We start from the raw sequence: 25,670 nt of genomic DNA, 5'->3' as shown, positions 1-25,670 counted from the left end.
CATAGCCATTCCTTGACGTTGGCCGAGTTCCCCTTCACGAGGTGGTTTGGCGTGAAGTGAACTCTAAAAGTTATACCTCAGGAGTTACCCTACTCGCCTCTCCAACCGAGGTAAAAATATAACAGGATTCCGTGCCCCTCTAATAGGCTAGTCCACAGAATCCAGCCCACTGCAGCAGGTCAAACCCACCATACAATAAAATTTTGACAGCATGACAGGGCTAATATATTACTACCCAACCTGCAGGGTAAAATAAAGCAATTCATATAATTCATAAAAACACAGCCCAGCCAGTCATGCCAATACAATAACATAAGCCATTAATTCAATTTTAAATTTACAACATATCAGTGGTCTCCAATTACTCTATTTTCAAAATCGTTATTTCGTTTCAAGACAATTTATAAAATATTTTCATTTAAACTCATTTTGTTTACAAAACATAAAAATTTACCATTTGAACTCATTTTCATAAAATTCACCAAAACCGAATAAAAACATACTTTAGATAATTAAAATGATGGTAAGGTTACTCACCGTGTCTAGAGTGAGGATTTTCGAAATACTCAGACTATTGGTCTTCGGGTGCAATTCTCTTGCCTTTATCAGAGGACTCACCACCTTGACACAGTACAAAATCGAGAAATTCACCACATTGGTACTAAATTGAAATTAAACTAATTTAGACTACTAATGCTTGATATGGAATGCAAAAATGTCTAAATTTTTGCCTAAATGCGGTGTTAGCCTATTTCGGTCTTTTACCCGATAAATTGATATACGCGTCCGTTTAAACTCCAAATTAATTTTTTTCAGTTTCTATACCTCAATTGCACCCAAATTGACTTAATGTCCCTCAGTGTGGTGCAAATTATCAGTCCCGATAATAAATTACGAAAATACCCCTAGTGGGTAAAAATTTGTATTTTTTTTGCTCCGAAAATTTCCATTATTTTTCTAGGCTCATAATTCATCATTATTCATCATAATTCCTCAAATAACCATCAAGATCAGCAGCCAATATTCCCCTAGAAAATTCAGCATAATGGGTTTCAATGGGAAAAATTAATATTTCTAGCTTATTTTTGCTATATTTCAATATAACTTAACTAAAATCACTTAATTCAATTAAAATCAACCAAAAATCAAGCTCAAAACTCATCCATGGAGGTTTGGCCAGCATGGGTGTCCATACCCACTTTCTAATTTTGCATGGAAATGAGAAAAAAATGCATGGGTAGTGAAAATCACAAGGAAAATCAATGAAATTTACCTTTTTAATGCTTGATTTCTTGATTTCTCTTGATTTTCTCCAAATTTTTCAGGTAGGATTCTTGTTTTTTTTTTTCCCTTTTCTCCCCTGGTTTGGACAGCTGAAGAAGATGAGAATTCCGGAATTTTTACCTTTTTAAAGGCTAAAATAATATAATATTATTTTATTCATTTTTTTAATGTTTTATTAATTCCTTAAATTCTAGCCATCCATTTGTTTCCAAATTTTCACCATACACTTGTCCCACATATCCATAGCTTAGGTAAAATTCTCAGACTTATCCAAAGTCTTGGTGGAGTAATTTTTGAAATTTACACTTTTACCCCCGTAAAAGTCAAAAATTACATTTTTGCCCCAAAAATTGAAAAATTGCCCATAGACATATTTTTCATCCCTTATACTCATACCATTCTCCAATTTGTCAAATTTGATCTAAATTCTCTCAAAATCTCAAATTTTGTTCGCGGGTGGCAAAATTACGATTTTACCCCTACACTCTAGAAATCACTGGAATTAAACTTTTTCACTGCCAAACCCTCAAATTATACTCCAATACTCAAATCATACTCCAATAAGTCAAATGGGGCTAAAAAATTTCTTTTCTAAAAATTCCCATTGTGTCCTTGGGTGGCAAATGACCATTTTGCCCCTAGATAGTAAAAATTTCGGTTTGACTCCAAATTGATCCTCGAACTCCAAATCACCATATTAAACCATTCTGGCACTTTAATATTCTTAATTTCATTTTAAATTCTCTATTTGATCTAGTTCGAGACTTAAATTAACTTAATTGTACCATTTGGTACATTGTCGTCTTTTAACGATTTTTCTTTCAAGGCTTTCCAAGTATGCAAGCATATTGTCAATCATATGAATGACATGGAAAGTATTTTATAAGGTCGGGCTTGACAACACTACCCCCCTTAAAATAAAATTTTGACCTCAAAATTTCATGTACTGAACTCAGAGAAAATGTGGGGGTATTGTTTTCTCATCTAATGCTCGACTTCTTATGTCCTCCCCTTTAGAGGGAATTTCGATTTGTTCACCTCATTTACCTCCAATTCAACTCAAGTACGTCGCTTATGTCTATTATTATCCTTTAAAATCATATCATAATAACCTTCACAATTATGATCTCTTATATTGAGACATTAAGCATGCTTCTATTACTATCATTAAGCTTGAACCATAACTCCATCTCAATCATACCAATTTCGATCGCATTTTACTCTTATTTAGGTATACCAATCACTATCTTATTACTTCATTCCATATCAAACTTCTCGACTTTCATTCATTCATCCTATCCTCATACACTATTGTGTAGTTTACAACATCATTAACACGCCATACTCATTCCTGTACATATACTCAGCGTTCAGGAAAATTAATGGCTTTAATTATTTCTACTTATTTCATGTTTACTTTGCATTTAGGAAATTTCAATCTTCTTAATCCTATTAATCCATCTCATATGGCTTAATCGTACTATAGATTATATTCCCTTAACTATTTCTCCAAAATTCCTTAGGTCACCATAAATCGTCTTCTGATAAGATTCTTAATCGTTACATTATCTATACAACTCATCAAATATATTGAGTTCAAATCTTGAACCACTAAAACCATTATTCATTTAGTTGGGTACATCACTACTCCACACATACATATACATATACATTCAAATGTCTATATTCCTCATTATGTATACGAGTCTCTGTTTTCAAATGCCTTCAGACTAATTTCTCTTAATTCATTCCCATCCACAATCAAGATTCAATAGAATAAGCTTCATAATTCATACAAATTCTCATCATGCCTGTGTATAGTTCCTCATCATTTATATACTTATATTCTCTTCTTATCGTTTCCAATTATATGCTTAAGTTTCCTTGTACTGTATATCATTGCATCACAATGTCATCTCCATTGAATTATAATCTATTATGCGTGTATGTTTTATAATCCCATTGGTATCTCAAAAATTTATCTTGACTTGATCATTGCATCTTATGCAATACTACAATTCCTAAAAGTCATCCTTATTCCTCGATTATCCTTCATGTCTCCTATATATTGTATCCTTATTGCATTTCGATATTGATTTGTCACTTAAAACTCATATTCATTTGAATAATGTATGCCTCACGCATTTTCGAATTCCAATTCCCATAATATATTAAGAAAGTTTCATTATCTGACTTCATTATCAAGGTTAACTTCTATCATCCTTTATTCCACTCTTTCATATGAATATAACATCATTCTTCCTTAACTAATTTACAAATTGTACTTGAAATTACAAGACTTGAAACTAAATTCTCCTCAATTACTTTTTAATGTTAATACTTATACCACTCTCAGCTTATAGCTTCCTTTTTATAACTACATAACTTAGTGCTTGCTTTCACAAGATCCATGGCAGAACTTCTCTTGAGTATTTCCTTAGGGATATTTATTTTAAATTTATGTCTCACAACATATAATCATTTAACCCGTAACTTAGCCATTTGGCTCCTTAGCAAGTTTCAAAGTCACGCATCTTATGCCCATCATGTATAACTTATAATTCTTTCTCAAGGGCGTGTAAACATTCTTGAAACACTTAATCACTTATTTACTCTTTTATACACCAAGTATATCATTTCCATAAAGGCATGCCCAACTACTCATGCTTCAATTTATCTCCATGGGTTTCTAGCATGTCACCTAGTTTACTTGTGTTGTTACTAATCCTTTCCTTTCAACAAGGTCAAGACAAGATCAGTATATTCTCATAACAATATTCTATATAAACTCATTTGCTATATCATTATTGAAATCTTTATTTACATTTTCCTCACTTGCTATTGACATCTCTTATCAGTATCTCATACATTCATCTAACCTTTCGCTCGCTTCCTCTTTAGTCTTTAACAAGACTTAATCTCTTGTCTTCTTTATTTCTTAAGATTTGACTTCAGTCATCATATTATTCATCTTAACACTCCACATGTTAATTTATTTTTATGTAGCCATCTCAAAAATTCTCTAACTTTTCTTTCTCTTACATGCCAATATATATAAGGCAATAATAAAAAAAAAACTTTGCAATTTCACTCATCATCTTTATCTTAATACCTCCCAATGCACTTAAGACTCCAAACAACAAAGCTTAGCATGAAAACCAATGACCATTCTTCAACTCGTGTGTTTCATCTTCATGCCACTCTCAATTTGCTCTGCTTTCTAGCCATTAGGGGTTCTTAACGTGACAGCGTTTGATAGTCAGTACTGTGGCGTTGCAACGGTTTGAATTCACTTTATCTTAGCAACTCTTCCACCTTTAAAGCTACTACCTCAATTATTCACAATCGTGTGGCTTCCCTTCGAGTCTATACCACAATTAGCAAGACTAACTTTCTATCACAAGTGTGAAATCAAAACATTGATTTAACGTATTTTTTTTTTGCCACTAGCATTCATATATCTTTACCATAACATTTAATACGAGTTTGCTTAAGCAAAGATCTCCAAATTTATTCATAGCTACATGTATCTCAAATTGCTCATCACTTATCATCAGTCAATAAATCCTACTCGAAAATACCCTTTCCATATTGTATAGTGATTTCACCATATAGCATCACTGCACGGTGTTCCTCCATTATACTATCATGGATACTCCATAGAAATTAATTAAAAGATTTACGTACCCTAACTAATGCTAATTCCATTTAATCATATCTTAAATACTTCAAACTTGTAAATTACAACTCCAAATGTATGTCCATATATTGATAATCTTCATACATTTCATGATCATGAAAACTACAACTTACAAACTAGCTTTCTATCATACGTACTTTATTAGAGCACTAATTTCAACTTATTTAATCTACCCTTGGTGGTATGTCAAAATCATCCCTGTCTCGGTTGCAATCCAGAGGAATCTCTCCTCTATATATCCGTATGAGCTGGTGGAGATGGAGCAGCTACCGTAGCCCGTCCTAACTGTGGACAATCTCTCCTAATGTGACCCAGTTGATCACAATGAAAACATCGTGCAGGCCCTCTGCACGGCCCAACATGATAATTCTCACAATTTCTGCATCTACGTGAACTTCCTGAAACAGAGGAGTTTTTGCCCCTGTTTGGTGGCTGACTAGAAGATACACTTAGACTTCTCCTTTTTGCTAACTCAGCTCGCAGACTCTTATTTTCATTCGCAAGCTTCTCGGCTCTTAAAGCCATTCGCACCACCTCTTTAGCCACGGTTGCGTCCGACTCACCCATAAAAGAAACACAACTATGTTGCCTAGCCTCTTTAAGCTTCTTAGAATCAGAAACATCCAGCACTGGTGGTGGGACAGGAGGTGGGGATAGTGGTACTGAAGGAGCAGCCAGAGGAACTGTAGGAAGAACTTGACCAGCCTGAGCCTGGCCAGCAATAGCAGTAAAGAAGGCTGCTAATGCTTGAACTGTCTCAAGAGGCATAGCAAGAATACTAGTAAGTGGCAGAGGAGGTGGAGGATGTGGAGGAGTCTCGATTTGTTCAGTAGCAGGTGCTGCCCGAATGGTGGATGCAGTCGATTCCTCCTCTATTGCACCTAACTGACGACGTTGAAAACAACCTCTTCCCCTCCCAGCTAATCTAGTCAAAGGTGGTTGTTTGCGTCGAGGAGACATAATAATCTATAAGAGGGAACAAAGTGAGTTTAGGCAACCTCAGGCTCTATATGCTTATGCATGTATTTTATTCAACCTAACCTAACTTAACTCGGGGCCACACTGACATTGTAAATTTTTTAAAACAGCTTTAAAATAACTTTAAACCCAAAACTCTAATCTTTCAAACCAACAGCTCTGATACCAACTTAATTGTCACGACCCGGAACTCCCATCGAGCCCGTGACAACCGCCGCGACGTCTCAATTTACATTCATTACCCGGAATGTCAACCGAGACCCCGCAAGGCTTTAATATCAGCTTCTCATTTCCCCTGTGGGTAACTGTTTCCAAATACCACATTTTAAAAGATTTTAAACTGTTTCCAACTTAAACAAATGAAATAATAATTTCCGTCTCACAGGGGTATTTTTGTCATTTATCCCAAAAATCTCAAAAATCATCTAAAAATATAGTATGTAAGTGGAAAACACATATTTCTTAATCAAAAATAATTTTGGATGTCTAAAACATTCGTTTAAAATGGAATTATGACTGTTATAATAAAATAAAAATATTCAATAAAATATTCAATTTTCACATAAAACGATATTTTAAGAACACTGCATAAATAATTTTTATAGCGTAAAAGCAAAATAAATTCTTACATACCGTAATACAGATAACCAAAGTATAGAATTTAATTTACAGTGACACGTGGGCCCACGAATGACCAAAAGTATAAAAAAAAATGAACCTACAGTCTTTGGATGTGGCAAGTTCAACTGTAATCCTTGCCGATATCAGTTATCTACAATCTATTCTGAACCTGAAATGGGTGGAAATGAGGGTGGTGAGATTATAAAATCCCAGTGAGTAAACAAACATCACTCAAAATATCTAAAGTCGAGTAAAAGGAGACTATTAAAACATTTCATCAAACTGTAATTTATCATCTTTCAACTTATTTCAACCAAATGAAATCAATTTATTTAAAGCAAGTAATCAATATGGCTTATGAATTTCTTAAAAAGCTTGGCTCATGCCAAAAATTATTATCATACTCAGTTATTTGGGATACCTTGGCCGAGGGCTATCCCAACTGAGTCCGCCAAGGCTATTAGAAAGTCATGTTTTTATTTTGAAAACATAGCCATTCCTTGACGTTGGCCGAGTTCCCCTTCACGAGGTGGTTTGGCGTGAAGTGAACTCTAAAAGTTATACCTCAGGAGTTACCCTACTCGCCTCTCCAACCGAGGTAAAAATATAACAGGATTCCGTGCCCCTCTAATAGGCTAGTCCACAGAATCCAGCCCACTGCAGCAGGTCAAACCCACCATACAATAAAATTTTGACAGCATGACAGGGCTAATATATTACTACCCAACCTGCAGGGTAAAATAAAGCAATTCATATAATTCATAAAAACACAGCCCAGCCAGTCATGCCAATACAATAACATAAGCCATTAATTCAATTTTAAATTTACAACATATCAGTGGTCTCCAATTACTCTATTTTCAAAATCGTTATTTCGTTTCAAGACAATTTATAAAATATTTTCATTTAAACTCATTTTGTTTACAAAACATAAAAATTTACCATTTGAACTCATTTTCATAAAATTCACCAAAACCGAATAAAAACATACTTTAGATAATTAAAATGATGGTAAGGTTACTCACCGTGTCTAGAGTGAGGATTTTCGAAATACTCAGACTATTGGTCTTCGGGTGCAATTCTCTTGCCTTTATCAGAGGACTCACCACCTTGACACAGTACAAAATCGAGAAATTCACCACATTGGTACTAAATTGAAATTAAACTAATTTAGACTACTAATGCTTGATATGGAATGCAAAAATGTCTAAATTTTTGCCTAAATGCGGTGTTAGCCTATTTCGGTCTTTTACCCGATAAATTGATATACGCGTCCGTTTAAACTCCAAATTAATTTTTTTCAGTTTCTATACCTCAATTGCACCCAAATTGACTTAATGTCCCTCAGTGTGGTGCAAATTATCAGTCCCGATAATAAATTACGAAAATACCCCTAGTGGGTAAAAATTTGTATTTTTTTTGCTCCGAAAATTTCCATTATTTTTCTAGGCTCATAATTCATCATTATTCATCATAATTCCTCAAATAACCATCAAGATCAGCAGCCAATATTCCCCTAGAAAATTCAGCATAATGGGTTTCAATGGGAAAAATTAATATTTCTAGCTTATTTTTGCTATATTTCAATATAACTTAACTAAAATCACTTAATTCAATTAAAATCAACCAAAAATCAAGCTCAAAACTCATCCATGGAGGTTTGGCCAGCATGGGTGTCCATACCCACTTTCTAATTTTGCATGGAAATGAGAAAAAAATGCATGGGTAGTGAAAATCACAAGGAAAATCAATGAAATTTACCTTTTTAATGCTTGATTTCTTGATTTCTCTTGATTTTCTCCAAATTTTTCAGGTAGGATTCTTGTTTTTTTTTTTCCCTTTTCTCCCCTGGTTTGGACAGCTGAAGAAGATGAGAATTCCGGAATTTTTACCTTTTTAAAGGCTAAAATAATATAATATTATTTTATTCATTTTTTTAATGTTTTATTAATTCCTTAAATTCTAGCCATCCATTTGTTTCCAAATTTTCACCATACACTTGTCCCACATATCCATAGCTTAGGTAAAATTCTCAGACTTATCCAAAGTCTTGGTGGAGTAATTTTTGAAATTTACACTTTTACCCCCGTAAAAGTCAAAAATTACATTTTTGCCCCAAAAATTGAAAAATTGCCCATAGACATATTTTTCATCCCTTATACTCATACCATTCTCCAATTTGTCAAATTTGATCTAAATTCTCTCAAAATCTCAAATTTTGTTCGCGGGTGGCAAAATTACGATTTTACCCCTACACTCTAGAAATCACTGGAATTAAACTTTTTCACTGCCAAACCCTCAAATTATACTCCAATACTCAAATCATACTCCAATAAGTCAAATGGGGCTAAAAAATTTCTTTTCTAAAAATTCCCATTGTGTCCTTGGGTGGCAAATGACCATTTTGCCCCTAGATAGTAAAAATTTCGGTTTGACTCCAAATTGATCCTCGAACTCCAAATCACCATATTAAACCATTCTGGCACTTTAATATTCTTAATTTCATTTTAAATTCTCTATTTGATCTAGTTCGAAACTTAAATTAACTTAATTGTACCATTTGGTACATTGTCGTCTTTTAACGATTTTTCTTTCAAGGCTTTCCAAGTATGCAAGCATATTGTCAATCATATGAATGACATGGAAAGTATTTTATAAGGTCGGGCTTGACAATGTGTGACTTGATGGGGAATAAAATTAATTGTCTAAGATTATGATTGAACTCAATATGTAGTTTGATTTATTTATCTCTCTTTTGCTTATGTTTGATAGGTTTAAGTTGTTTATTCTATTTTGTTCTTAATGCTTCTAGTTAATTGGTTACCAATTAAATTGAATTGGAAATATAAGATAAACTTTGACGAAAAAGATTTAGGTAGACTTTAAATAGAATAGCGTATAATTGAATGCACTTAGTTGATTAGGTGGTTTGATTTACATATAGGGTAAACATACATCTATAAGCCATACGTAGTTAGGATTAGAGTTTGAACTTAATGAATTTTTCTTCAATTTAATTTACATAAACATATATTAAGTTAATTGGGAGAACTATTTTTATAAGAAAATTGACAAAGACTTATAAATAATTTAGGACTATAGGTTAACAATTTAATCCATTAAACTAAGTTAAGAGAGAAACAATAATTAGATGAAGTATTGAGGGGCATCATAATCTTAAGTCTAAAAGTCAATCAAATCTTAAAAAGTAATTTTGCTGAATAAACTTAGATTAGTTTTAGTTTTTAAGTTTGATTTTATTTTGCTTTTTAATTCAAATTTTAGTATTTGGATAAAATTAAGGTGTATAATTTTAGTAATTAATAGTAAAAATTAATTTAATTCCCTATGGGATCGATACTCTACGCAAGTATACATATCATAAAGATAATATAATGATGGACTGAGTGTCAATCCCAAAGAGAATTGAATTAATTCTTACTATTAATTACTAAAATTACACACCCTAATTTTATCCAAACACTAAAATTTGAATTAAAAAACAAAATAAAATCAAACTTAAAACCTAAAACTAATCTAATTTACTCAACAAAATTACTTCTTTAGATTTGATTGACTTTTAGACCAAAGATTATGATGTCTCTCAATATTTCATCTGATTATTATTTCTCTCTTAACTTAACTTAATGGATTAAGTTGTTAACTTAGAATTCTAAATTATTTTCAAGTCTCTGTCGAGTTTTTTATAAAAATATCTCTTCCAATTAACTTACTATATGTTTATGCAAATTAAATTAAAGAAAATTCATTAAGTTTAGGCTCTAATATTGGCTACATATAGCTTATAAGTGTATGTATACCTTATATGCAAATCAAATCACCTAATCAATTAAGTGCATTCAATCATACTTTATTCTATTCAAGGTTTACCTAAATCTCCTTCGTTAAGGTTTAACTTAGATTTCCAATTCAATCTAATTGGTGGCCAATCAACTAAAAACATTAGGAACAAAATAGAATAAACAACTTAAACCCATCAAACATAAGTAAAAGAGAGATAAATAAGTTAGACTACGTATTGAGTTCAATCATAATCTTATATAATTAATTTAGTTTCCCATCAAATCACACATCATCATTAAATTAAATTTAAATAATAAAATTAAACTAAGAAAATAAAAGAATAATGAAAAGATAATATAAAATTTAAATTATGTCATGAATTCTAAAATTTACTTGATTCTCTCTCAAGGCGAAATCCTAAGTAATACTTAGTTAAATACATGATTTAGGCTATCTTAAGACCGTTTAAGCCTAAAAAGCCTACCCTGTTATATATTTATCCCCAGTATACTCCTTTGAGCCTAAGTTTCCTTTTCTTTGTTTAACTACATAATAAAAACCTTAGCTTTAGAATAAAATTTTCAATTTTACAACATTCACTCCTAAACATGTATATTTTTTTAGAAATATATATTGAGCTAAATGCATATGGTAGAAAGGTGATGTTGAAGTGAAAAAAGTTCAAAACACACCCCATTACCTACAATACAAAGAAAGTAAGTTTGGAGGTGTGTAATTGTGAGAAAAAAAAAAAGAGAAAAAAATGTGTTGAACAAAAGAAAAGTTCAAATGTAGAAGAAAATGTGTTCTTGGAGAAGGAAAATAGAGCTTTATATAGGTCCTAAAATAATTATGTGCTTGGGTGATTTGAGCCATATTATTATCATGTATCTTACTTGGATAAGCTTATTAAAGACCTATTGATTCCTAGCTCTGTGTTCATCTATATTAATGGAGAGAGAGATGAAAAGTAAATCTATGAAGTTCGAGTACTAATTTGAAATTTGTGTTGGCATAAACTGATTCGAATGTCATGATATTCTTAATAAAAGATTTCACACACACACATGGAAATCCATTCGAGAATGAGCTTGCATTGGAATTGAAACATGAATTTGAATAATGCCTATATTTTTCCTTAAGTTAATAATTGATAGACATACTTTTAAAGAAATTATAGGAAATCATTAAGTTGGTGCACTTTATCTCTAATAGTAACTATATTTATTTTGTTTCACTATTTGACATTGATTTTCATAAGTTAGTTTATTTTCTATGTTTTGGTCAAGAACTAGCAAAATATTAAGTTTAGAGGTGTGATAACGATATAGAGTTATTTGGATTTAATTTTAATAGTAATTTAGCTTAGTGCTTATGGTAATACATAAAAATTAATAGGTTTTATTTAAATTATTTTAAATTAAATAATTTAGATGAGTCAATCTAATCTTAATTAATTTTATGCTTAATTTGGTGTTAATGTGATTAAGATAAGTTGTTTTTGATTTATTTGTACTTTTGTAGGTGTTTAATGGAGGAAGAATTTTAATGGAAGAATGAGAGCAACTTCAAGGTGCAAACCTTCACTGCATATATTTTGATATTTCGATCATAACTCTCTTCACAAAACTCCAAATGAGATGATTCTTAAACCATTGGAAAGCTGAGACAAAAAGCTACAACTTTCATGTTTATTACTTTACCCATTTCAGCTTGAAAGATAGTCAAACATCTTATTGAAGTTGAAGTACTGTAGTAGTCCTAGAGTAATTACAATTTCTACTAATTAATTGGTCAAAGCCGTAGCTTTGGTGGAGGTAGGCCGTGGCTAATGTAGGCTGATGAGGAAATTCTAGTTGGAATTGAATTCATTCTTCACCTAACTTGGCCTAACTTCAAAGCCCTAAAAATAATCTTTTGGAAGACTTTTAGAGAGGAACGAAACACTAGATTAAAAGTTGAAAATCAAGCCACAAAGTCATTGCCTTATAAAAGCAACCTTTCGAAATTCTTTTAGAGAGGAACGAAACACAAGATTAAAAGCTGAAAATTGAGCCACAAAGTCATTGAAGCTGAGAAGAATTTGAAAGATTTAAGAAAATTTAGAAAATCAAGATTACAATTCTTGGATTCTATTATCTTTTTGTTATTCTTTTATTTTCTTCGTTTGATTTTATTGTTTAAATTTAATTTAATGATGATGTGTGACTTGATGGGGAATAAAATTAATTGTCTAAGATTATGATTGAACTCAATATGTAGTTTGATTTATTTATCTCTCTTTTGCTTATGTTTGATAGGTTTAAGTTGTTTATTCTATTTTGTTCTTAATGCTTCTAGTTAATTGGTCACCAATTAAATTGAATTGGAAATATAAGATAAACTTTGACGAAAAAGATTTAGGTAGACTTTAAATAGAATAGCGTATAATTGAATGCACTTAGTTGATTAGGTGGTTTGATTTACATATAGGGTAAACATATATCTATAAGCCATACGTAGTTAGGATTAGAGTTTGAACTTAATGAATTTTTCTTCAATTTAATTTACATAAACATATATTAAGTTAATTGGGAGAACTATTTTTATAAGAAAATTGACAAAGACTTATAAATAATTTAGGACTATAGGTTAACAATTTAATCCATTAAACTAAGTTAAGAGAGAAACAATAATTAGATGAAGTATTGAGGGGTATCATAATCTTAAGTCTAAAAGTCAATCAAATCTTAAAAAGTAATTTTGCTGAATAAACTTAGATTAGTTTTAGTTTTTAAGTTTGATTTTATTTTGCTTTTTAATTCAAATTTTAGTATTTGGATAAAATTAAGGTGTATAATTTTAGTAATTAATAGTAAAAATTAATTTAATTCCCTATGGGATCGATACTCTACGCAAGTATACATATCATAAAGATAATATAATGATGGACTGAGTGTCAATCCCAAAGAGAATTGAATTAATTCTTACTATTAATTACTAAAATTACACACCCTAATTTTATCCAAACACTAAAATTTGAATTAAAAAACAAAATAAAATCAAACTTAAAACCTAAAACTAATCTAATTTACTCAACAAAATTACTTCTTTAGATTTGATTGACTTTTAGACCAAAGATTATGATGTCTCTCAATATTTCATCTGATTATTATTTCTCTCTTAACTTAACTTAATGGATTAAGTTGTTAACTTAGAATTCTAAATTATTTTCAAGTCTCTGTCGAGTTTTTTATAAAAATATCTCTTCCAATTAACTTACTATATGTTTATGCAAATTAAATTGAAGAAAATTCATTAAGTTTAGGCTCTAATATTGGCTACATATAGCTTATAAGTGTATGTATACCTTATATGCAAATCAAATCACCTAATCAATTAAGTGCATTCAATCATACTTTATTCTATTTAAGGTTTACCTAAATCTCCTTCGTTAAGGTTTAACTTAGATTTCCAATTCAATCTAATTGGTGGCCAATCAACTAAAAACATTAGGAACAAAATAGAATAAACAACTTAAACCCATCAAACATAAGTAAAAGAGAGATAAATAAGTTAGACTACGTATTGAGTTCAATCATAATCTTATATAATTAATTTAGTTTCCCATCAAATCACACATCATCATTAAATTAAATTTAAATAATAAAATTAAACTAAGAAAATAAAAGAATAATGAAAAGATAATAGAACCCAATAACTGTAATCTTGATCTTCTAAATCTTCTTAAATCCTTCAAATTCTACTCAACTTTAATGACTTTGTGGCTTGTTTTTTAGCTTTTAATATGATATTTCGTTCTTCTCTAAAAGTCTTCCGAAAGGTTATTTTCATAGAACTTTAAAGTTAGGCCAAGTTGGGTGAAGAAAGAATTCAGTTTCAACTAGGATTTCTTCATCAGCCTATGTGACCTGCGGCCTACTTCCACCAAAGCTACGGCTTCGACCAATTAATTAGCAGAAATCGTAATTACTTTAAGACTGTTGTAGTGTTTCAACTTCGATAAGATTTTGACTATCTTTTAGGCCAAACTAGGTGAAGTGATAAACATGAAAGTTGTAGCTTTTTCTCTTAGCTTTTCAATGGTATTAAAATCATCTCATTTAGAGTTTTGTAAAAAAAGTTATGATTGAAATATTGAAACATATAAAGTGGAGGTCTACACCTTAAAATTGCTTTCCTTCTTTCATTAAACACGTACAAAAGCACGAATAAATCAATAACAATCTGTCTTAATCACATTAACACAAAATTAAGTAAAAAATTAACTAAGATTAGATTGACTCACCTAAATTAATTAATTTAAAATAATTTAAATAAAATTTACTAATTTCTATGTATTATCACAAGAATTAAGCTAAATTACTATCAAAATTAAACCCAAATAACTCTATATCGTAGAGTTATCAGTCTCATTTTTTTTCAGCTTATTTAGCTATTAAAAACAGAAGTCGGATCAAATAAGATTTTGAGAAGCTCTTAAAATCTTTAAAAAATAACACTTTTTTAAAGAACAAAATCTAAAAAAAAAACTTCAAAAAAAGATTTAAAGAGGAACTTTCTCTTCTCTTCTTTTAAAAACACGTTAACTTTTCAGAAAAATTTTTCTTCTTGCTTCAAAATTGTTTTCATCTATTAAAATAATCCTAAAATTACCCTCTCAAGAAATACCCATTCTCTTTCTCAATTGATCCCTCTCTCCTTTTCCTCTCTTTGCAAATCACCTATCTCTAATGCAATTAGCAATCTTCCTTTCTTCTAGCTTTCTCTACAAAGACTACTAAAAAAAAAAAAAAAAAAGCAAAGACCCAACACTGATAAATAATAGAAATCGATGATTTATGAATTATTTATGACTTATTTGTGAAATTATTTTCTATGATTTATTATTAATTATAAATTTTATGTTATACAAAATACTTTTTATATTTCTAAAAATTTGTTTTAAATAAAAAAATAAATTAACTTTATCCCATTGTGAATAAAGAAATTTGTAATTAATAGAAAGTCATTTATTAAATATCTTTTTATGATAATTTTAACTAAAATTAGAGCTTATATAAGTTATTTTGTCAAACAGATTATTTATAAAAAAATGCTTATAAAAGTAAATTTATTAAATAATTTTAACTTAATTTTAAAAGTTATTATTTTTAATAAAAATTTCATAGTAACTTTTAGGTTAAAAAAAAATCAAACATGCTCTTATTTTCATTCTCAATTTTAAATTTTGAAATTTAAAATGTAAATTAATTATAAGACACATGTAAGAAAAAGTTGTACTTTTATTTTTTATATACATTATTACTCTTAAATTACATATATTATTTATTAATTGACTTATATAAAAAGGAATTTTCACCAAAGCATTCACAACTTTAATTGTTACTTATGTCAAACAATTATCCAAAATGATATATATATATATATATATATATATATATATATATGTATATATATCATTTTATTCTGAGTATTTTATATTTGTATATTTGAAATAGTATATTTTCCTTTTCTCGTTATGAGTTTATCTTTAATATAGTTACATATTTATAAAATAACACTAATGATTTATATAGTAATGTACATCAAATATAAACTCTTTCATTATATATTTATTTATTTTTTGTAAAATAGATTCAAAAAAAATAAATACACTTCCAATCTTTCATAATCCAAAGCCTAATAAAAGAACCCAAACCATAAAAACTCTTTGGGCAGAGGGGCCTGGATTCAAGAGGCCTCAAGAAAATAATGGAGACGGGCGAAAAACCGTAAATGGATAAAAAGTAAAGGACAGGACAAAACTGGACAGCCGTGAGTGTGAGTTAACAGTTTTTGCGAAGTCGAGTTGTTGAAGAACAATAGCTGTAAAAAGTGTGGGCAAATCCCAACTGTCGTCTGAATCTGCCCGAACTGTGAACAGAAGAAGAAAGTAAATCTTGCCCATCTTGAAACTTCGGTTCAAGCTCATCAAGAACAAGTCAAATCCTTGCCTTCCAGTGAACATCCGAGATAATTTTCAGTTTTTATCTGAAGTGGGGGGGGTTCAAGGTCAGTTTCTCTTCTTCCCTTCTCATCATTTATCATTTTGTTATCTGGGTTCTTTTGATTTCTGTTCTTTTGCTATCTATGAATTGATATTTTTTTCCCAATTCATTCCATGCTCATAATTTGCAGTTACGCTGCTAAAGTTGCAGATATTTGGAGTATATTTTAGGTTCTGGATTAGGAAGATTTTATGTTTTGGGGCAAGGAACTTGTTTTTGTTGTTGTAGTAGAGTCTTTACATGAAATCCTTTATGTCCAAGCCAAGCCTGCCATTGTTTTGCAATGTCGTTATCCAAAAAAGAAAAGGAAAATTTAGAAATTGTTTCATGAAAGTAAAAGCTTGCTTCATTCTATTGCCTGTTGACAGCATTCTATCAAATCTATGTAGAAGTGGGGTACAGATTTTGCTAATTCTGAAAACTCTTATGTTCGTTTTTGATAAAATAAAGACAACTTATAGAATATTAGCGCTAGCAGACCGGAATTTATGGAGTTGACACCAGTGATGACCATATTAAATGGACCCCTTTGTTACATTGTAAAACTTTTCCAATAATTAGCACCAAGCGATACTTATAGGTCATGCCATCGTAACAAACAATATTTTGATGACATTTTAAAATAATCCACATTAGGCCATCGTAACAAACAATATTTTGATGACATTTTAAAATAATCCACATTACTATTTCTTCGTTCAGCGCGAAGAGTGGAAAACCTAAACCTTTCGGTAGGTGAGGACAGTGAACCACTGCTTAAGTCTATTGAAATGTGTGTTTATTTTTCTGTTCAGTCTGTTACCAAAGAACTTTAGTGAGGAATTGATCTCATTCCTTCTTTTTGCTTGCTACAATGGGATTTCAGAGATAGATGAGTGCCAGCAGACAAAGGACCCTAGGGGGTGGGGGTCAGCATGTATTGGACTATCTGAGACGAATGCAAGCAGAGAATCCTTCATTCTTTTATGCAATTCAAGGTGATAGTGACCACACTGGTGGAAGCATATTTTGGGCAGATGCAACATCAAGGATGAATTATACTTACTTTGGGGATACTGTTATTTTTGACACAACATATAGGACAAATCGCTATAGGGTGCCATTTGCCTCATTCACAGGACTAAACCACCATGGGCAGCCAGTGTTGTTTGGATGTGCTTTAATTCTCAATGAGTCCGAGTCCTCGTTTGTATGGCTATTACAAAGTTGGCTTCATGCAATGTCTGACCACCATCCTATCTCTATAACAACTGACCCTGATCGTCTCATACAGATGGCTGTTGCGCAAATTCTTCCAGAAACACGCCTTCGTTTCAATAAATCGAGCATTTTCAAAGAAACCCAAGAGAAACTAGCTCAACTATACCAATCACATCCTACTTTTGAAACAGAATTTGGGAAATGTATTAATGAGACTGAGACGATTCATGAGTTTGAATCATCCTGGGTATTGCTGCTGGAAAGGTACTTTGTCATGGATAATGAATGGCTTCAGTCAATGCACAATGCTCGGCAACAGTGGGTCCCTGTTTATATGCGAGATACCTTCTTTGGGGAGCTATCTGTAAGTGAGGGAAGTGGAGTTTTAAACTCATTCTTTGAAGGGTTTGTGAATCCATCAACCACCATACAGATGTTGATTAAACAGTATGAGAAAGCTGTAGCAACTTGGCATGAGAAAGAATTAAAGGCAGATTATGACACCTCTAACACTACACCAGTTCTTAAGACACCATCACCCATGGAAAAACAAGCAGCTAACCTCTTTACAAGAAGAATATTCATGAAGTTCCAAGAGGAGTTGGTAGAGACCCTTGCTAATCCTGCGACTAAAATTGATGACTCAGGAACTGTCACAACATATCGGGTGGCCAAATTTGGGGAAGACCACAAAGCGCACACTGTTAGCTTCAATTCTCTTGAGATGAAAGCTTGTTGCAGCTGCCAAATGTTTGAAAATTCTGGAATAATATGCAGGCATATATTAGCAGTTTTCAGAGCAAAAAATGTTCTTACACTTCCTTCGCAATATGTACTAAAACGATGGACAAGAAATGCCAAAAGTGGAGCTGTGTTGGAGGAACGTGCATCTGAATTGCCAAATAATTCTCGGGAGTCCTTAACAGTTCGGTATAACAGTCTACGCCAAGAAGCTATTAAGTATGTTGAAGAAGGGGCAAAATCTATTCACATTTACACTGTGGCAATGGATGCTTTACAAGAGGCAGTGAAAAAGGTTGCTGCTGCAAAAAACCAAAGCCCTGCAGCCGCAGAAGATGGAGCATTGAGCAATGGAGATAATCAAGAGTTGCATGCAGCTGGAGATACTCAGGCAGTGGCATGTCAATCTGCGGTTAGTGTCTCCTACCTCAGGACATTATCTAACTTGCTAAAGTCCCCTTGTTATTAAACTTCTAAATTGAATATATTGCAAATTCATTTCATTATTTGATGATTATTTATGCCTCTTTCGAGGGCCAACCAAGAATAGGAATCTGTGCGGTTTAAAGCTAATCTTGAAGCCACTAAATGTAGGCTTTAACCATTTAGAAACATGATTACTTATCTTTCCTATAGAGGTTCTGAATATTTTGTCTATTTTTTCCTAACAGTTTGTTTAATCAACAAATTAGGTAATTGCATTTAGGTGTATCAGCGCAAATAATACTATAAAAACCTCCCCTTTGGTCAGTCAATAGGCATGCATTGATTTGATCCTGTTCTTTTGTTGGTACATTCATCAAGTCATAACAACAATATTCATATGACAATAAAAGTGATACTTTCAAATGGTCTCTCACCAACCTTTATTACTCTGTTATTCTTTTCTTTTTCTTTCATTTATAGTTCATCATTGGAGTAAAATTTACTTAACACACAGATATAACTCTCATTGGTAGTAACTTTTTCACACAACTGCCACAATGATTCCAGTTAGCTTCATAACAGTTCAGTTTACCACTCTTTTGTTCTCTTTTTTTTAAGGTCTTTATTTAAAGAGGAAAAAAAGAATCCTTGGATGACCTTCTCCACTGATTGGGCCCCTTACCATCTAATGCTTATGTCCAAACCAAGGTCTTTTCCTTCCCACAAGGGTTTGAATATGTCCATTAATGCAGTGAGTCATTTAATGAGCTCTATAAGAAACTCTTGATCTTGAGACTGGTTTAACTGTCCTGTGTATCAATAAATAGAAGCTACTTTTTTTATGAATCATGCCTTCAACTGATATTGTGGCATACTGAGGGTCCTTTATTTCAACTTTTAATTAGAATTTTCTAGAGAGAGAGAGAGAAGAAAATCTAGGTTGATAGTCTCTGGGCATAACTTGAAATACACACATAAATCTATAAAAACTTTTCGCACTCTCTTTGCGGAGAGGGATACAAGATGCATACTTCCTGGAAATTTGCAATGAATTCATTAATTTTTTATTTTGATCCTTTCGAGCAGCACGCTTCAATAGGTTGACACATATACATTTAATGAATAAAAAAGAGGTTCTTGCATATCATTAATACTTTCTTCTGATCCTTTCAAGCATCACACTTCAATAAGTTGACCCATACCAATGTAATGAAGAAAAAGGAAGTTCCTGCATACTTTCTTCTTCACAAATTCTTCTATGCCCCATGTTGGATTAGAATATTCTCCTCCCAATACAAGGATAGATATGATCATATATAAGATGGTATATGACCCTTGTGTTCATTTAACTCAAACAATGTAATGTAAGATAAATAGTTTCATAAGGATCTCTCTTGACACATTTATTAATTCTTTTTTTTTGTGACACGTGTTAATTGTGCTTCTGTGTTATCATCATCATTTTATTATTAAGATCTCTGTTATTTTTCCTATCACTCAGGATGAGAAGGAAAAGAAAATTCGTGAATTGACTATGGAGTTGGAGAGCACAAACCAGCGATGTGAAGTGTATAGAGCCAATCTGCTGGCTGTTTTGAGGGATATGGAAGAACAGAAGTTAAAGCTGTCTGTTAAAGTTCAAAACGCAAGGCTTAGTTTGAAAGAGTGAAGGTAATCTGTAAAGAAATGTTAGCAGAATGAGTCTTTCCCATACTGGTAGTTATTATTATAGCTTCTCAGAGGATTCGGCAAGAATTGATCATGACTGGTGGGGTTAATTTGCCATAAATACAATGTTAGTTTAGATTGTATGAAAAAAAAATGATAGGTTCTTCAGATGGTGAGAGCAGCATTCTAGTTTCTACCTTCCCTTTCGGCAAAGAGACAGACGGACAGTTGACATGATCATATGAACCATGTGCATCAAGAACCTGAGACCTTTTCTCTGAGAGTGAACCTGAGACTTAATAAAGCAACTGGATAATCATAAAACTCTTATCAAATAATCATTATATGTTGCATACCAGGCGCAAGCCATCTCATCTCATGGAATAGGTAATACTATCTAACACTGTCTGCAAATATAGCTGCTTCAAGCACTGAAATAAATGGCAAGCCTTCTCTTAAGCTTTGCAAAACGAACGATAGTGATGGTGGCCTAACATAATTGGCTAATGATGCGTAAACAAAAGCTATATCCCTTACAGGAAGATGTAATAAAATACTGAAAAACCCTTAACGAAAAAGGATCTGCACCAATTAATCTGTGATGCACCTACCGTGTGCAATATAGACAAAAATCGACTAGTTGAAAGGCATAGAGCAACAGACCGTGCCTACCAGCAACTTTACTTTTGGAGTTTATAGAAGATTCTAGACCCGCAAAGACACTTGCTTCGAAGAAAACTAAAATATGTAGAAAAAAGTTTAAGCGTTTTAGACCCAACTAGAATAATTGAAAGTGTTCTTCAGACTAGATGATTGACACAGGGCCACCAATCTCCATAGATTTCTTTTTTCTTTTCTTTTTCCTTAAATAATCTCAATAGAGTTCACTAAAAGAAACTAATCACTCAAATTGATAAATTATGCACCTAAATGACATCAATTATACTATACATGGCAACAAACTGATGCCTTCCTAATTTCTCTACAGCATTCAAAGGTGAAGCAAAGCCTAGCCCAATTAGTAGGGTAGGGTAGAAGACAGATTTGAAATACAAGATCAGATGAGATAAATCAATATTACATGGTAGAAACGTATTTGCAACATCAGAGGCCATCCTTCATACTGATCTTTATATTTTGCACTTTAATCGACAACTGTAGCTTATGGTCTTCGATGTCTTTTAAAACAGAAAGCAAGTTAGCCCTGTAAACTTCACACTTTCGATTTGCAAACTCCAGCTCATTGGTAAGTTCTCGGATTTTCTTGTCCATATCATCCTGAAAACAATGAAGCACCAGAGTCATTTTCTTTTTCCATTTTTTTCTCATATGTGCATATTTAATGTCATTATTATTTAACCGTGTCAAGCAAAACGACAGTGATAATGTGATATATGTCAAAACCAGCTTGTTTACATCCTAAGAATCATTGAACAGAATCCTGAACACAGTCCACATCATATGTCTCAAAATCTATATGGTTATACGACAACATAGAAGAAAGCAGCATATTCAATTCACCATTCCGTAATGCTTTGCAAAATCATGGAGCAGAACACTTTTACCAAATGAAAGATACCATGCTTAGACCCAACCTTGTAACCAGATTGTTGGTGAACAAGAATAGAGAAACCAGCAGAATATACAATGCAAGCAGCATTTCACAATCATTTGAGCAAAAGCATAATGAATCATGAAACCAGGTATGTCAAAACCAAAAAAACATCCAACAGATTTCAATCTGAATGTCCTTGCTACCAAATTTTTTGAGAGAGAAGAATTATCAATAAACAATTCAGAAGAATAACTAATAATAATAATCAATGAGTGAAGAAGATGAATCTAGCTCTCCATAGGTATCAAGGTTATAAACTGTAAGCTTTCATCACGGAAGTTTAAATGGAGAGAAACTTAGTGATGAACATAGTTAACTTACAACTTATTGCAGATAATGCATTTCACTTCAAACAAACAAGGCATCTTAACAATAAAATGAAGAGCAAAGACATAATTGTCAAAAAGAAAGTAGCAGATGCACTAAACCTAGGGCACTTGCTACAAAAAGGATTGCTGAGAACATGTATTTTAGTCTCAAGCCCTGCCCACGGAGGTAAGTCAATCCCTTTCCTATTTCCATTGAAACTAGAACTTGGGTGCTCCCCTTGAAGTTGAACATGCAATCAAAGAACTTACAACTGCATTTCGTAGAGCTAAAGACAATATGTTCAATGACATATCCATGGAATATAGCAAGTTTCAACAGAAATAATCTCTCAGTGATAAGGTTTACTACAATAATGACCAATTCAAATACAATCTGCAAGGCAGGTACTTTAGAAAATGAGAAAACGAAACATTTACAGCAAAGTTCAACAAGAACCTTAAAACAAATTCACAAATGTAGCACCCGAGCATTTGGCTCATTGGTTGGTGCATTGTCCCCTGCCTAAAGAGCAAGGTTCAAATCCCCCTCCCCCAATTAAATATATATATATATATTCTCGTATGTAGAATTTTCATTCAGTAGGTTATATGTAGAACAAGCATCACAAATAATTGAGTAATCATTCTGACCTCAGACAAAGGTTGACTGGGCACTCTGTGATTAATGCTATTTGCCCGATCACGTGCAGAGTCCCTCATGACACGCCCATTGACCATCCTAGTCCTCCCCTCATTCTTTGCTGCAAGTGCAACTCTTTTTACAGCCTCTTGGAGAGCACCTAGTGCCACATTGTAAGTGTTTAAAGACTTTGATCCTTCCTCAACAAACTTGAAGGCCTCATGACGTAGGGTATTATACCGAACAGTATGAGATTCTAGATAATTAGTATATACATCACTAGCACGTTCTTCTAATATAACACTACTCTTGGCATTTCTCGTCCATCGTTTCAAAATATAATGAGATGGGAGAGTAAGGACATTTGTTACTCTGAAAACTGCCAATACATGTCTACAAAGAAGACCAGAGAACTCAAACATCTGGCAGCTACAAGTGGCTTTCATTTCTAAAACATTGAACTTAACATAGTAAGCTTTATGATCCTCCCCAAACTTTGCCACCTGATATGTTATGATGTCACCATCATCATCTGATTTAGATGCCATGAATGTCAGAGTCCCAACTAGCTCCTCTTGAAATCTCGCAAACAGTTTTCTGGTATAAAGTTCTGATGCCTGTTTCTCCATTGGAGATGGGGTCTTCAGAGCAGGGGAAGTGTTCATTGTACCATAATCCGCTTTTACTTCTTTCTCATTACGACTCTCCAGAGCTTTCTCGTACAGCTTAAAGAACTGATTCAGATTGGTTGAAGCATTCACAAAACCATCAAAGTATGAGTTCATGCTATCACTTCGTTGGGTTATAGACATTTCGGCAAAAAAAGTGTCCCGCAGATATACAGGGACCCACTGCCTCCGGTCATTGTATATTATCTGAAGCCATTCATGATCCCTGAGTTCATATCGATCTACAAGTGACAACCAACAAGACTCAAATTCCTCAATCGATTCAGGCAAGTTAACACACTTATGGAAATCCGCTTCAAAAGTTGGATGCTTGAGGAACACTTGGGACAACTTCTCTTGGCATTTCTTGAAGATATGCCATTTGCAGAAGCGGTGCCGAGTCTCAGGGAAAACCTGCATAACTGCTGACCGAATAACGGCATCATGATCAGTGGTGATGGACACCGGAGGGCGACCAGACATCGCGATAAGCCAAGTCTTAAACAGCCAAATAAATGATGCTTCAGATTCATTTATTAAGAATGCACAGCCAAACAAAACTGGTTGTCCATGGTGGTTTACTCCGGTGAAAGGTGCAAAAGGCAGCCGATATCTGTTTGACCTATATGTAGTATCAAAGGTAACAGTATCCCCAAAGTAAGTATAATTCATCCTAGACTTTGGATCAGCCCAAAACACATTACTCATCAAAGCCTGATCCTCATCACCCTGCACAGCATAAAAGAAATTTGGGTTCTCAGCTTGCATTTGCCTCAAATAATCCAAAAGCAATTGAATATCTCCTTCTAAGCTCCTCTGCCGATTATTCCTCATATAATTCCTACAATCCACTTCTGTAAATCCAACCTTACTAATTCCACCATATTCTTTTATTAAAGCAGACATAATCCTACGAGGGCCCATTCCAGCAGCCTGCAGCGTATCAATCAAAGTCTTAGCAGGCCCAGATATTTGCCTATGAGACCGAAGACAATGAACCTGATCAGGCGGAACAAGCTCGTGATTATGCTCCCTAACAAATCCAGACACAACCCATTTCCCAGAATCCTGCATCTTAACCGACAAAGAAGCCTTACATCCTACTCTAGTAATAGTACGAGGACGCTTGATCTCCCTATCTTTTGTTCTTTTCTCATTCAAATTCCTAAACCCTTCTTTAGCACAAACAAATTGTCTCTGAATAATTGCTCCATCGCGCCTGGAACGACGAGAAGAACTTACACGTGTACTAAAACCAACACGGCGAGCGTAGGAATTGTAAAAGGCCTTGGCGGCTTCTTCAGACTCAAATTCCATACCTTCATATGGCTCAAGATCCATTTGGTCCCCTTCTGGAAGGTATATTTCACTGCCACCGCCGCCAAAGCCACCGCCATTGCTATTAGAAGCAAGGATTGAAGGGGCAGGGCTATCCGCCATGTCCTCGTCCACGTCTAACCCTATGTTGGCATCATCATCGCCGTCGCGGGCGCTGCTACCTCCTCCGCCTAAGCCTATATCGAATTCGAGAACCTCGGGGTCCATGCAATTGAATTTTTTGAAAAGGATGAAAAATTTAATGTCCTGAAAGTGGGATTGAAGTGGTAAAAAAAGAAGTCAGCTTCACCGTGGAAGACATGAACAAAACGACGGACGGGCTAGGGTTTGTGGAGAGCAATGAAGAAAGGAGAGAAACCCTACAATTGAGATTAAAAAGGGGATTTTATTAAGAAAGGGAGATTGAAATTATGAATAAATATAGGTAAAAAAAATGAAGAAAAAAGTGAAAGAAAGACTGGAAGTTGAGAGGCAAAAAGTCTGCAAATTGCGAAAGGGTTGAGAGAGAGAAAATGGTGAATTTGGAATTTCGGATTACGGAATACGGAGTTGGGGTGGTTGTGTTTTGCTGCGGCTTCAGTTTGGCTCTACCACTCGCTGCATCTCTTATCACCGTCCGATTAGAATAA

At 33.1% G+C, this 25,670-nt stretch overlaps 2 protein-coding genes across 2 annotated transcripts; one reads left to right on the top strand and one right to left on the bottom strand.

Annotated features, from left to right (window-relative positions):
* The first annotated feature begins 16,124 nt into the window (after positions 1–16,124).
* FRS9 (FAR1-related sequence 9) lies at positions 16,125–20,796 on the top strand. The gene is made up of 3 exons (XM_007043057.3): positions 16,125–16,441; positions 17,303–18,790; positions 20,306–20,796. Exons 2-3 carry the CDS (start codon positions 17,309–17,311, stop codon positions 20,471–20,473), a joined length of 1,650 nt encoding a protein of 549 aa, XP_007043119.2. The 5' UTR covers positions 16,125–16,441; positions 17,303–17,308; the 3' UTR covers positions 20,474–20,796.
* A 564-nt stretch (positions 20,797–21,360) lies between these two features.
* FRS5 (FAR1-related sequence 5) lies at positions 21,361–25,595 on the bottom strand. Its single transcript, XM_007043056.3, has 2 exons — positions 23,047–25,595; positions 21,361–21,750 (listed from the first exon to the last, which is right to left on the bottom strand). The coding sequence occupies exons 1-2, from the start codon at positions 25,246–25,248 to the stop codon at positions 21,577–21,579; spliced, it is 2,376 nt and encodes a 791-aa protein (XP_007043118.2). The 5' UTR covers positions 25,249–25,595; the 3' UTR covers positions 21,361–21,576.
* Positions 25,596–25,670: the final 75 nt, after the last annotated feature.

Source organism: Theobroma cacao, chromosome 2 (genome assembly GCF_053813885.1).
Source record: "Theobroma cacao isolate CCN51 chromosome 2, ASM5381388v1, whole genome shotgun sequence".
NCBI classification, from domain to species: Eukaryota; Viridiplantae; Streptophyta; class Magnoliopsida; order Malvales; family Malvaceae; genus Theobroma; species Theobroma cacao.
The sequence above is the reverse complement of the archived record's forward strand: the minus strand, read 5'-3'. Positions and strand labels throughout refer to the sequence as shown.

Excerpts from the sequence above, each read along its gene's own strand:
- FRS5 (XM_007043056.3), bottom strand. The coding sequence starts at position 25,248 with ATGGACCCCGAGGTTCTCGAATTCGATATAGGCTTAGGCGGAGGAGGT. Across the intron at positions 21,751-23,046 it reads CCAGTCAACCTTTGTCTGAG|GATGATATGGACAAGAAAAT; the intron begins GTCAGAATGATT and ends CATTGTTTTCAG.
- FRS9 (XM_007043057.3), top strand. The coding sequence starts at position 17,309 with ATGAGTGCCAGCAGACAAAGGACCCTAGGGGGTGGGGGTCAGCATGTA. Across the intron at positions 18,791-20,305 it reads CAGTGGCATGTCAATCTGCG|GATGAGAAGGAAAAGAAAAT; the intron begins GTTAGTGTCTCC and ends CCTATCACTCAG.